General features: G+C 36.9%; 1 protein-coding gene and 1 long non-coding RNA gene across 2 annotated transcripts; both read left to right on the top strand.

The window, feature by feature from the left end:
• Window positions 1–563: 563 nt before the first annotated feature.
• Window positions 564–2,666, top strand: LOC146164966 (uncharacterized). The gene is made up of 2 exons (XR_014494606.1): window positions 564–617; window positions 2,236–2,666. It is a non-coding gene; the product is annotated as an uncharacterized LOC146164966 (long non-coding RNA).
• Window positions 2,667–2,996: 330 nt separating this feature from the next.
• On the top strand, window positions 2,997–4,971 carry LOC146164965 (Fanconi anemia group I protein-like). The gene is made up of 2 exons (XM_083383078.1): window positions 2,997–3,186; window positions 4,586–4,971. Exons 1-2 carry the CDS (start codon window positions 3,004–3,006, stop codon window positions 4,682–4,684), a joined length of 282 nt encoding a protein of 93 aa, XP_083239204.1. The 5' UTR covers window positions 2,997–3,003; the 3' UTR covers window positions 4,685–4,971.
• The last annotated feature ends 8,961 nt before the right edge of the window (window positions 4,972–13,932 follow it).

Below are 13,932 nucleotides of genomic sequence, written 5' to 3'. Positions count from 1 at the left end.
CGTCATATCACCTTTAGTCTTTTTATTTACGTACCAAGCGATAACAAGACCCAGCTTTGTATGTTTTCTTACACCAGGTTCAATAGGCGCTCGCATTTGGAATGTGACCATGGCAACTTCAAACACAGACAATGGCACCTTCAAACACAGACGGCCAAGTGCGTTACTTTTCCTTTAGCTAAAGCTTTAATTTAAACCAACAAGCCGACTTGAAAAAAAAAGATGTTTAAAAAAATTTAGAGCCTTTCCGTTTTTACACATTAGATAAGCATTCAAATAATCAAATTTACAAAAAAAAAACTACAAAAAAAAAAAACTACAAATAAAGCCAACTCTTGAACTGGAATTGAGACACGCGCCAAAAACGTCAATTTATTTAGCAATAATACAAAAGTGTGCAGAAAAAAAGGCTTTATAGTTATTCAAGTCTTCCAGCTCGACCCAGCTTTGCATATATCTTTATTCTTTATCCAGGTTCTGTATGCGGCCGTGTATGCACCGTTGCTGTTGGTCTGCTGGAGCTGGCCCAGTGCGCGTGTCAGAGCGCCGCCAACGTGGACAACGTACTGAGGACGTTCACCGGCTTCTTCACTTTTCTCATGGCGCTATCTAAATACGTGAGTTCGCTTGTATCGAATCGCCGCTTTTTTGGCTATATCAGGAGTGGGCAAACTGCGGCTCGCCGGCATGTTTTTTGTGGCTCTTCTAGTCCAATCGTAAAATTCCAAAATAATTGTAAACGCTACCAAGATACCGTTTATGAAAGTTTCCTCTTTTTATTTTCATTATTTAGGTAAGCATTTCGTTTATGACGTAACACTAGGCATAGAATCCGAAGAGTTAGTTAACAAAAGACTGATATTGATAAATATCGTTCGTGGTATTTTGTTATTACAGTTATTACTATTGTGTTAATTATTACCGTTTTGTTATATTAAATTATTGATGAACTTACATTTTTGTATTGAAAATAATTAAAAAATAACGTTTTCGTATTGAAGTAATTTTGATGCTCCCTGGTACTTGTATTTTCTGCGAATTGCTTTTCCATTGAATGCATTTTCCCACCCCTGGACCATAGCAGGAGTCGTTAAACTGAGGTACATGACCCCTTGGGGACTAATTTTTATGGGACCATAAATGCCTAACTTTTCTTGTATCGAATTGCCGCATTGTTGACTAAATAGCCGGGGTATTTTAAAACTGGGGGCTAATGGATTCCTTTGGAGTTCCCGGACTAGTTTTAGGCGGCCATAAATGGCTGATTGATTGTAAAGTTGAATTAAAAGGCACGTTTGCGCCTTCTTCTTGAATGTATTAAGACTCCATTTCATGATCGGGCCTGCCGGTTTGATTTTTTTTCGCAGCATACTCTAATTTCCCTTAATGGCGTGTCGTGTTGCCTGCGAGGCTGTAGTGCTTTTCATTGCGTTTTTAGTCTATTATAATGTTTCAATATTTTATTGTTTACTTTTATTGGTTTGTTGATGGCTGCGCTCTGATTTTATTTATTTGTACTCTTACAGGAACTGATGATGCCACTTTGGCGAAATATATTTTCCTTTAAACAAAACGTCTGATCCTGCTTTTACTCATGTTTTTAACTATGAGTTTTACTTGCTAATTTTCCTTAAATACGGTTACTAAAACAATATTAGACAAAATGTTTTTCGATATTCTAAAATAAATTTTGATCAAATTTTAATGGAAGTTGTCGTTGGCGCCTTCTCCTTGAATACATTTTTATTCTATTTGAGTTCCACATTTTTTAGAGTTAGACCAAAACACCGGCTTTGTCAAGTCGTTAACTTTGATTTATGACGCACCTCATTGATCCTATTTTTAACTTGCAGTTACAATTTGCAGTTTTTTGAAATGGATTTTATCTCGCAGTATCAGTGGCTGTATAGTGTATACATTTGGCTCTTCTAAAACTGTTTTATCTTAATATTTCATTTTGTATCGCAGTACCATTGGTTGCATAGTGCATACAGTAGGATCTTCTAAACATTGTTCCAGCTGAAAATACGTTTTAATTCTCAGTACTAGTGGTTGTGGTGTATACAGTCGGCTCTTCTAAACATCTTTTTCCAGCCTAAAACCCTACTTCACTTGCAGTACCATACTGGTTAGAGATTTTCTAAACCTTTTATTTCCCATTACCAGTGGTTGTATTTAAATACAGTTGGCTCTTCTGAACCATTTCCTAGCTATAAAATCCATTTTATTTCACAGTACCAGTGGTTGTACAGCCAGGCCTTGGGTCACGTGCCATCGCGTTTCGAGAAGTTGAGTGCATTCGTTGGCTCGAAGCTGATGCGTCCCATCTACGGCTTCATAATGTACGCCGAGAGCGCGCAGACCGAAAGACTGGAGTCAGTTCGCGCAAAACAAGACGCCAAGAAAAACAAGAAGAAGGAAGGGTCTGCCGCATCTGCTGGAGTGTCCGTAACTTCAAAGGTGGGAGCTAGGCTTGGAGCGCTTTAAAATGAGATAACACACAATGAGACGTGTATTATTTATAATCTCATAATAGTATTAAGACTTAAGGCATAATTTAAATTGCACCATCTAACTTTACTTTCAAGTTTCTGTTTGTTAGGTTTAAGTATCAAATTCCTATATTGGACTGCCTGATTCTCATATCAAGTGTCTGATTATGACATGCACAAAAACTTTTCAACGTTTTTTTAGTTAAATTTATTAATGCGCACATTTTTAAATGAAAAAACTCACTATCTGTAACTCTTGCTCAACTCTAACATAAGTCTGCGACCTCGTGAGCATATCTCATTCTGACCGGCCAGTAAAGTCGCTATCGTAACAGTCGCTGTTTCAATCCTGTCGCCATTTATGCAGTCGCTCTATTGACAGTCGCTGTTTTAAATGAATCGCTATAAAAAGGTCGCTCTACTGACGTTCGCTTTTTTGCCAGTCGCTATCCGGCCGGGACTATAACTCAGCCAAGCCGTTCTTAATGTACAGGCCAAAGTGCTTCGTGAAATGAAGGGAATTGCGCGTCTAGTGTTCGCCATCGAACAGCACGAGCACCACCTGATCCTGCTCGGGCGCAAAGCCAAGATCGACTTTATGACGTCACACCACTTGCCTACGTCACGCGACTTCCGGATCCGCAGTGACGTGTTGCGCATCACAATGGCCGAACGCGAGGCGCTGGCCAAGGAAGTAAGTTGTTGTGATTTACCTTCAGTTATTGTCAGGTGTAGTGGGTATTTTCATTAAAATTACTGAGAAAATCGTTTATTGCGTTAAAAAGAACAGTATTTCGTGAGAAATGATTTTAACCACAGCAATAATTAGGTATTTTTTGTAATCACCAGGGCGATTAATTTTTGACTTGTCAAAAAAAGTCAAAATTTTGTCAAAAGTTTTTCAAGTCAATATCGAATAAAAATACACATAAATTGCTTAAAAAATAGAAAAAAAAAACTAAAGTCAGCTTTTTGAAATTGGTCGTTCAGGTATTTTGAAATTTATCGTTCATTCTATCAAAAAAATTTAGTTTTGATATATGTTAAAGTCATTTTAACCGTATTATATCTTTATTAGAGCAATATACGGTATAGAAACGCGTGATTAACGACGCCTAGGTTATTTGAATCAATGTATTTCTAACAGGTCAAAATTTTGTCAAAATAAATTATTTTCACGTCAAAATTTGTCAAAATTTTAATTTTTCAGGTCGAAATTTCCTATTTTTTAGGTCAAAAAATAATCGCGCTAGTATAAGTAATCACCTTAATAAAAAATCCACAAAGCAACTTGTAATGTGTTAACGTAAGGATTATATTACGGCAGCTCACGACTAAAATGCTACAGGCTGAAAAATTCTTGTTTCCGCTGGCTTATGCCTTACTGCGCGGTTAGACTCAAATATTGGATAATTAATCGAAGAACATTTAGCCTGTGTAGAACCCTTTTCAAACAGGCTAAAACAAATGTTGGAATTAATCTATTTATTTTAAACGTTTGACGTTTCTAGGCAATAGTTGTGATCACGGGCGCCGATCTGGGGGGGGGGGTGCTTAGGATTTTCCGAGCACCCCTAGCTAGAACTTGGGGTGGTCAGCCCCCCTTAAATAATTATATAACTTCATTTGAAGTACTGTATATTTCGTTTGATGCGTGCAGTTTGGGACTCTGACAATTTACTATACTTAGCGTTATTTTCCATGAAGCAATTCAGCAAAATACCTGCCTAGCAAATAATGCATTACTTCCAAGTAGTTTTGTTTAATAATACGAACGTTTTCTGTTCATGACATTGTGTTGAACTAACCATTTATTCTTTTGTGTTTTCGAATTACATTCAAAGTACTTCCAGTGGTCCAACTTTAGGTCTTTGAAAACTATTTTATAAATTTTCTTTGTTACCACCGACAATCCATTTAAAAATACGTTTTTATGCAAAAAATACCAGTCTTCTAATTTCTTGTTGGTCGTTCTATTGAAAACTATAATTACGTCTTTATGTTATTTTTTCTCTTCATGTCAATAGGATACAATTTTAACTTAAAAAACGTTTCTCTTTACAATTAAAACAGCAAAAACTTTTAAATTGCAGGGCCAGAGTCAGGCTTCGCATGACGGAGAGCGTGATGACGTCAGTAGTGACGTGGAAAACGAGGAACCGACGTCGAAGCGCGCGCGCATTGCGTCATAAGCTGCGTCATCGTGGCCATGGCTCTGCTGAGTCATGCTGAGGTCTTAAAAAAGTCATTCCCCATGTTTACAGCCTCATTTTCATTAAATGGGCCAATAAAGGGAACTAACTTCCTTTGAAGTGACAGCAGGAGCAGTTGGACGATTAAGAATGCTGAGAACAAAAAGCGTAATAATGGAAGGCTGTTTTTTGGGGAAAAAGCTCTGGGGCCTTATTCGCATGGCATGAAATAAGCGATTTTTGTATGTATGGCGTACACAACTAACAATTTCAGTCCCGCTATCTATTTAAACTACTGCTGAAAAATCGGCATTTTAATTTCGTTGTCGTAGCGCCACTTTTTTCTTTTATTCCGATTCCTTAAGTGTATGCGCGTTTCTCAACTTGTTCTTTCACGTAATTTCGTATGACATTTTACCTTTCATATTGGTCGTTGTTGAGGTGCGGATACAGGATTTTTGTTTGGTTTTCATATATAAAATATATAACAATAAAATACACCAACCAATTTGTTTATTTCGTTCGTTTTACATTTTAACAGGTGTTACAAGCAATACAAAAGATACATTAAAATGTTTTATCGATTTGCGCAAAGCGAAAAAAACGATTTTTAATCGTATAAATTGCCAAACTTTGTTTTTGGAGGGTGCGGTGAGACGCGTGACGCATTTTTACTATTACAACGATTTTGTCAAAATGGGCAGACATAAAACATAGCCTACCAGAAATATAATTAAGTTTCGTTTGAATTTTTGTGCCAACCCAAACCAAACCACCCACACCCACCTTGTTCCGCCAACGACTCCATTGTTTCAGAACTCCGGTTGTGTAAAATCTGTACACATGGAATCGAATGTTGTATAGTTCCATACAATGACAGCCAGTAACAAAGGTGTGTGTACATCGTTATTATGTCTTTATGCTATATATAAACACAGATTGGCATTGTCTCACGTTATTGGGAAACAGTGTTGTTAGTTATTTTTCTCAATTTTTGAGCATAAAATTTGGTTGCTGTATAATGCATTTTTGTTATTTTTAGACGAGTGATTGCTCTGAACTTAATTTATCGACTTAACTAAATAGGTTTGTAATGTCTAATGGTTGTTCCTTATTATCTACATTCACGAAATTATGTTCTCCAAACGATTTTTTTAACTACATTGACTGGAATGGAAACAATTTCGTGCTTTGCGCGAATCATTTTTGTTAAATATGTTTATTACGCTTTTAGAAAATCTTTTGGCTATTTTTTAATGCAAACACTCAATAAAATGAAAGCTAATTTAGTCTCCAAAAATGTACTTTTATACAACACCAACAAAATTTCAGACTTGACGACTTGTTTGGTGCTATGAACAGAATACAAAGGAAAATAAAAAAACGCGTGGTTTGTCGTATTGTGTCAGTGGCGTTTCCACTTTCAAAACTCTTTCATGCCTTTACCAAGAAGTAGAGTTTAAACCAGCGGTGTCCAACAAGCGGCACGCGTGCTAAATGTGGCACGCGAACTAATAAAAAATGGCACGCAAGCCTCCCCCCCCAAAAAAAATACTAAAATTGTTATTTAGCCAATTGCCAAAAGAGCTCAATTTGTTATTCAGCCAATTGTCAGAAAATACAAAATTTGTTATACAGCCAATTGCCATTGTTTGTTCACAATATAAAACAATCACGACAACCAACAATTACTTTTGATATTGTAACATTATACTGCATGTGTGGAGGCTTATAGCATATTCACATAATACTATATAGCTTGGTGTGAAGAAACAAAAGTAAGCTGACCGAGAGACACTTTGATGTAGTGATACGCATTTCTACTAGACAGTTTTTTTTTCAAGTTCAAATAAAAGTTCTGATTTTTGGAAAAAAGGCGCTTTTATGATTAAAAAGAATTGGTTCGGTTACGAAACTTTGGCACGGGAAGAAGTTATAAGATAAAAATTGGCACGCCGGCATGTTTGAGTTGGACACCCCTGGTTCAAACCAGGGGCGTGCAACGTTTTATACTGCCGGGCCAAATATGTGTATTCGGATTAGGCCACGGGCCACTTGCAATATATCGTCGTCTACCTGTTAGTGCAGTGGTCGGAAAACTTTTATATTCTTTTCAGAGCTACCTAAAGGTCCACTACATAAAACCACAACGAAAACAGTGGCGAATTCAGGGGGATATTTGGTTTTAAGGTGAAATAAAGAATATACGCGCGAAGCGCGAGAAATTTGCGTTTACATAAAGTTAAGATTGGCAAAAAATATAGTTTTACAGGCTCACAAGACCATATTTGGCACGTGGGTCTTTCCAAGCTGAGCCAATTTAAAACATTATATGACACACCAATTGTTAAAATAAAGTGCAATGAAAGTTCGACTACCATGCGGCCAACAACTACGGTGGCCTACAATTAAACTATAGAAGAATGACACTGAAACAATGGGCATGAGTCATATATAAACGCAAGTCGGTTGTGTTCGATTCAGTACAGTAAGTTTTATGTATATTCGTGGCGCGGGGCTGAAATTAAAGCCTCTCGCGGGTCACGTATTTTGGCCCTGCGTGCCGCAGATTGCACAACCCTAAACGTTAAACTAGATCAGGGGTGTGCAACCTTTTATACTGCCGGGCCAAATATGTGTATTCGGATTAGACCACGGGCCACTCGCATATCTCGTCGTCTACCTGTTAGTGCAGTGGTCGGCAAGCTTTTTGTTGCGGCCCAGAGTAGTTTTTTTCACAACTACTTAGGTCCACTACGTAAAACCACTACGAATATAGTGGCGGATTCAGGGGGATATTTGGTTTAAGGTGAAATATTCTACGGCGCTTAATGGCCAAAACACTGCCATGCTATAATATAAAACATTATATCAAAAAGAATATACGCGCGAGGCGCGAAAAATTTGCGTTTACATAAAGTTAAAGTTGGCAAAAAATATAGTTTTACAGGCTCACAAGACCATATTTGGCACGTGGGTCTTTCCAAGCTGAGCCAATTTAAAACATTATATGACACACCAATTGTTAAAATAAAGTGCAATGAAAGTACGACTACCATGCGGCCAACAACTACGGTGGCCTACAATTAAACTATAGAAGAATGACACTGAAACAATGGGAATGAGTCATATATAAACGCAAGTCGGTTGTGTTCGATTCAGTACAGTAAGTTTTATGTATATTCGTGGCGCGGGGCTGAAATTAAAGCCTCTCGCGGGTCACGTATTTTGGCCCTGCGTGCCGCAGATTGCACAACCCTAAACGTTAAACTAGATCAGGGGTGTGCAACCTTTTATACTGCCGGGCCAAATATGTGTATTCGGATTAGACCACGGGCCACTCGCATATCTCGTCGTCTACCTGTTAGTGCAGTGGTCGGCAAGCTTTTTGTTGCGGCCCAGAGTAGTTTTTTTCACAACTACTTAGGTCCACTACGTAAAACCACTACGAATATAGTGGCGGATTCAGGGGGATATTTGGTTTAAGGTGAAATATTCTACGGCGCTTAATGGCCAAAACACTGCCATGCTATAATAAAAAACATTTTATAAAAAAGAATATACGCGCGAGGCGCGAAAAATTTGCGTTTACATAAAGTTAAAGTTGGCAAAAAATATAGTTTTACAGGCTCACAAGACCATATTTGGCACGTGGGTCTTTCCAAGCTGAGCCAATTTAAAACATTATATGACACACCAATTGTTAAAATAAAGTGCAATGAAAGTACGACTACCATGCGGCCAACAACTACGGTGGCCTACAATTAAACTATAGAAGAATGACACTGAAACAATGGGAATGAGTGATATATAAACGCAAGTCGGTTGTGTTCGATTCAGTACAGTAAGTTTTATGTATATTCGTGGCGCGGGGCTGAAATTAAAGCCTCTCGCGGGTCACGTATTTTGGCCCTACGTGCCGCAGATTGCACAACCCTAAACGTTAAACTAGATCAGGGGTGTGCAACCTTTTATACTGCCGGGCCAAATATGTGTATTCGGATTAGACCACGGGCCACTCGCATATCTCGTCGTCTACCTGTTAGTGCAGTGGTCGGCAAGCTTTTTGTTGCGGCCCAGAGTAGTTTTTTTCACAACTACTTAGGTCCACTACGTAAAACCACTACGAATATAGTGGCGGATTCAGGGGGATATTTGGTTTAAGGTGAAATATTCTACGGCGCTTAATGGCCAAAACACTGCCATGCTATAATAAAAAACATTTTATAAAAAAGAATATACGCGCGAGGCGCGAAAAAATTGCGTTTACATAAAGTTAAGATTGGCAAAAAATATAGTTTTACAGGCTCACAAGACCATATTTGGCACGTGGGTCTTTCCAAGCTGAGCCAATTTAAAACATTATATGACACACCAATTGTTAAAATAAAGTGCAATGAAAGTTCGACTACCATGCGGCCAACAACTACGGTGGCCTACAATTAAACTATAGAAGAATGACACTGAAACGATGGGAATGAGTCATATATAAACGCAAGTCGGTTGTGTTCGATTCAGTACAGTAAGTTTTATGTATATTCGTGGCGCGGGGCTGAAATTAAAGCCTCTCGTGGGCCACGTATTTTGGCCTGCGTGCCGCAGATTGCACAACCCTAAACGTTAAATTAGATAATAAGGGTTGCCAACGTATGGCGCATTGCCTCCGCACGTTTGCTCGTAAAATATAGCAAAACTGAACTATGGAAAAATTACAACAAGTAGGCTATGTGAGTAACTTATAGGATTGAATTTTACTGAGAATAATAAAAAATGTCAATATTTTTTGTTAATTTAATCGTTTCGTGCTTATTTATTGTGATATGTGACAAAACTGCCTATAAATTTCGCACTCTGTTTTTTTTTGTATAAAGTTTGTGCAGTTGCGTTTTTGTTTGTTTCACGTTTTAGTTTGATGGACTTTAAATATAGTATAGAGGTTCCCAATATTTTTGTTCGCGCAGCCCTCTTTTCAAAAACTTTTTTTTAACAAAAAAAAATGCGACACCCCAGTTGGGGGTATAAAACCAGATTACAATCATTATATACAATTTGGCAAAATGTTTACATTTCTTGACAGGATGTTTTCATACATGTCCCGATTTACGCCATGAATATGAACAACTAACCATATTTTTATTTGCGTTATCTTAGTTGCACCATGAAGACTTTTATTGTAAAAAATTAAAGTGTATTGTGTGCCTATGGCGTAATAATGGGAAACGACACTTGAACTAAAATAATAAGAACTGATTTACAATTTTTAAGGTCTAAAACTAAGAGATCTTAATATGAATTAAACAATTATTTTATATCAGTAGATCTATGTATGTTTTTATATAATCTCGTTTCTGTAAATCGTTCAAGTGGAAAATATGTTAAAATATATTACAGAGAATTTAATAGACTTAAAATGAGGTTACATTGAATTTTACTAAGTCGCAATCCTATTCTTCGCTTTTTAATTGGCCACGGCCTATATACTAGGGCACTAGGCTATTAGACTTGAGCTTCTACTATTCATTAAAAAAAAAGCAAATGTAATTTCATAAACACCGACATCAGGAAAATGTCACAAGCACAAATGTTAGTCTGGTGATGATTCTTGCTCCTCTTGCTGCCAAAATGTTAGTTTTATTGGTAATTTTTTTTTTTTTCCTTTGACAAAAAATGCAAGGCCACCCCCCTGACAACGTCCACCGACCCCCAAATTGGGAACCACTGGTCTAATGCAATCAGATGGAACAACCAAAAATGAGCGAAATTTGTATAGCTAGGTGCGTCGCCAAAAACGTCGAAATTCTAACGGTGTCGCAAGAATAAAGGTTTGAGCACTAGTGGTCTATAATTCAACACATATTACACTTTGTTGAGTTTATTAGTAACACGGCGCAACATACCATAGCCGGCTACGTATAATAAAAAAAAATGTAAATTCGACTAAAAATAACAAAATGTCGGTTTAGGTCGTTTAACTTGCTGCATGTCCTGACTTCAGTTAAAACCCTAAAAATATCTCATTTTTCAATCAGTAAGCCTCGATTTAAAATAAGTAAAGAGATTTTTCACAACGCGCTCTTGAAAAAACACTGAAATATTTGATAGAAGTTCGCGCGAAGCACGAAACACGTATTGTTTTACACAGTAAAAATTGTGAAATGTGTAAATTTGTTTTTATCAGTGCGATCTTGGCGTAAGTAATGATAATATTGTTATAAAATTAATTACCGGTCAACGACCACTATCATGGCAAATATGGAAATTTCGAATGTACGGTTTAAAGTAGACGGGATTTCCATAGAAGAATCGGAAATTCCACGTCGAATATATGTAGTAAAACGTTTGCAAGATTTTTTCAGTCAAATTCATCCTAACATAAAGTTGCACGGCTTGTTTTGGGAACGCTTCTTGATAATCTCAATTTTGACTGAAAACGAGAACGCGAAAGATGAAGTCCTGGCTAGATACTTACAGACGAATTTGCGCGATGTTAACGAAATACTAGGAATTGACAATCCTATTAAACTATTTAAGCTTGATATCGCTCAAGACGCCGAAAGAAATCAGGCCGTCATCAACTTGCAGTATTTTAAAAAATACGGACTAGAGGTAATTAGCCATTTGTTTAGGTTTTGTTTCTCACGTAAAAAGCTAATGAAATTATGAAAAATATTTTAGTTCGTCAGTGAGAGGATAGACCAAAAAAATGTCACCGATATACCAGGAATTGGGCCGAAGACTGGACATAAACTGATGCAAAAAGGCATAACAAAAGTAAGACACTGAGTCCGCAACCAATGATTAAAAATCATTTGGTCTTTAGTCCAGATTTAATATTACTGTGATGTTACATAGCATGCGGCCGCTTAAAAAAATAACAATGATGTTGGACTGTTGCAATTACATTTGTGATGCTCCACAACAGAACGCTTTTGTGAATTCACATGGTTGCACAAAAATCCACCAAACCTAATCCATATTTTGCGAATCTTTAAAATAATTTTGCGAATCTTCAAAAAATTTCGCAATTAAGTTTGCATGCCGATAAGTTTGCTCACCCCTGGTTTTACCAACTGAGGTTGACAGGCTCAGAGTTTATTCATATATATTAATAAGTTTGTCTTTAGCGCGAATGAAAAATATTGTAATTCGGATGACAAACGTCGTGGGGATAAATGTGCGGATGAAAATGGTACATATTATTATTTTTTGTTATGTGTAATGCAATAATTAAACAAGCTGGTGCGCCCACTTGTGCGTTACAGGTGCAGCACTATATTCCATCAGGGTTTTAGTGCAGCTTAGGCTATCTATTTTAAATCAGTTAATGCCCACGATTTCAATAAGCAAACCCTTTCATTGTTACTGTATTTCTAAAGGTTGCAAACTTACATTGTTAAAACCAAAGGTTGCAAACTTACATTGTTAAAACAAAAGGTTGCAAACTTACTGTGCTTGTTTCGTGCAAATGAAATTTTTCCGAAATAACAAAGTGCGAACGATTTTTTTAGGTTTAAAAGCACTGCTTCGGCGGGTTTAATGTTATTTTGTTTTTTAGGCAGAACAACTGTACAGCACACTTAGACAAACAGGGGGAATCAAGGAGTGTTTCTTTTATTATATGGAGGACTTTCGAGATGTCGATTTAGAATTCGAATTTGTTTATCTAGCTTTGCACATGTGGTATTTGTGCAATCAGTGAAGAATAGTCACTATAAAATTTCAACAGATACTTTGTTATTGTGTACTAATGCCTTTTTGTTATTTGTTTTCATGATTTCGCTCGCACGTGTCTTATTTTGTATGTACAAACATTATCCTTCTAAATTGGTTGCAAGGATAAAATCTAAGAAGTGTTTCTGTCGCAATGCTTAAATCATTGAGCTTGGGAACTATCAAGAAGGTGTAACGTTAAGGATTTTAGGGCGCTATATGCTTTATATATAAAGTCCAGAAATATGACCGAAACTAGTATAAAATCAACGTCGGAATGACACACAGTTGGAAAAAAGACCACTGTAGCACTCTTCCTACTGTCATTTATGAACGAGTTAAGAACTTATTCAATCGTGGTTATTGCTGCGTATTTGTTTTTTGTTGGCATCGCTGTTAATACTATGTTTTACCCTGCTTTAGATATTTTTGCTTCTTAAGTCTTATTGTGTGTTCGCATCTATTTTGAACGATATAATTTTGAGCGTTTTGTATGTTTATAGCAATTAAACCATGTGAATTTGTGTATAGGTATAGTCATTAATTACATAGGCGCTTTGCATTAAAAATGTCAATCCAAAATGCACCCGGATTCAGTGTACAGCACGTCAAGTTGAGCGGTCCTATGAGAGGCAAGCCTATCACCGATGTTCCGGGTATTAGTATGAGAATTGCAATCAACTTCACACAAGCTCAGATTACGCACGTAAGTAAAACGAGTAAGACTACAATGATTCTCTACTCCTAATTTCACCATCCGTTTTTCAGGCGGAACAATTGTATGCGCAGTGCTTATCTCGTGGAATGGATAAAAAGTCATGTGTCAGCTTTATTGAAGGATTTAATGTAGAGAGCACCAATGCAACAAAGGCATATACAGCTTTATTGGAGTGGTATAAGTCGTTCCAATAAGATTTTATCACTCCTTTACGTTGAAAACTAGTGTATAAGTATTTTGGTTGTTTTCGTGTTTCTATTATTAGGTTGCCACATATTGCTTAACCTTGGTTTAAACCCCCTTGGTGTTTTTTAATTTTACTATCTCTGAAAAGCATTTAAGCAAAAAAAGTGTTTTTCCGTTACATTGTGTGGTTTCGCACATTTTCTGTTAACTGATTAGGAAGCTATAACGTTTCGGGCAAAAACGATAAGCCCGTCGCTTGATATTATGGATAGTTAGGCAAATCTTAAGATGATATCCAAACATCCAAAGTTTAAAGAGAATTTCCCCACAGCTGTGTGTGACTCTGCAGGCTTGTTTTTAACGACAGAGATTATATTTCTGCTGTATTGTATTAATTGCCTTTTTCTTTTGTCTGTCTGTATGCTCTGTATATCCCAGTGGTTCTCAACCTTTTTGTTGTTCTCAATCTTTTTTGTTCGTGCCCCCCTTTGAAAGGCTATCAACCCTCGTGACACCCTGGTTATAAAAATACCAGGGTTGTAAATAATTGTTTTTACTTGTTATTTGTTTAACTGATTTCTTCATGTTACTAACAAATATTGCTATTATTTAAAGAATAAATCAACGAAGTTTC

Source organism: Ascidiella aspersa, chromosome 2 (assembly GCF_963924565.1).
Source record: "Ascidiella aspersa chromosome 2, kaAscAspe10.2, whole genome shotgun sequence".
Lineage (NCBI taxonomy): Eukaryota > Metazoa > Chordata > Ascidiacea > Phlebobranchia > Ascidiidae > Ascidiella > Ascidiella aspersa.
The sequence above is the reverse complement of the archived record's forward strand: the minus strand, read 5'-3'. Positions and strand labels throughout refer to the sequence as shown.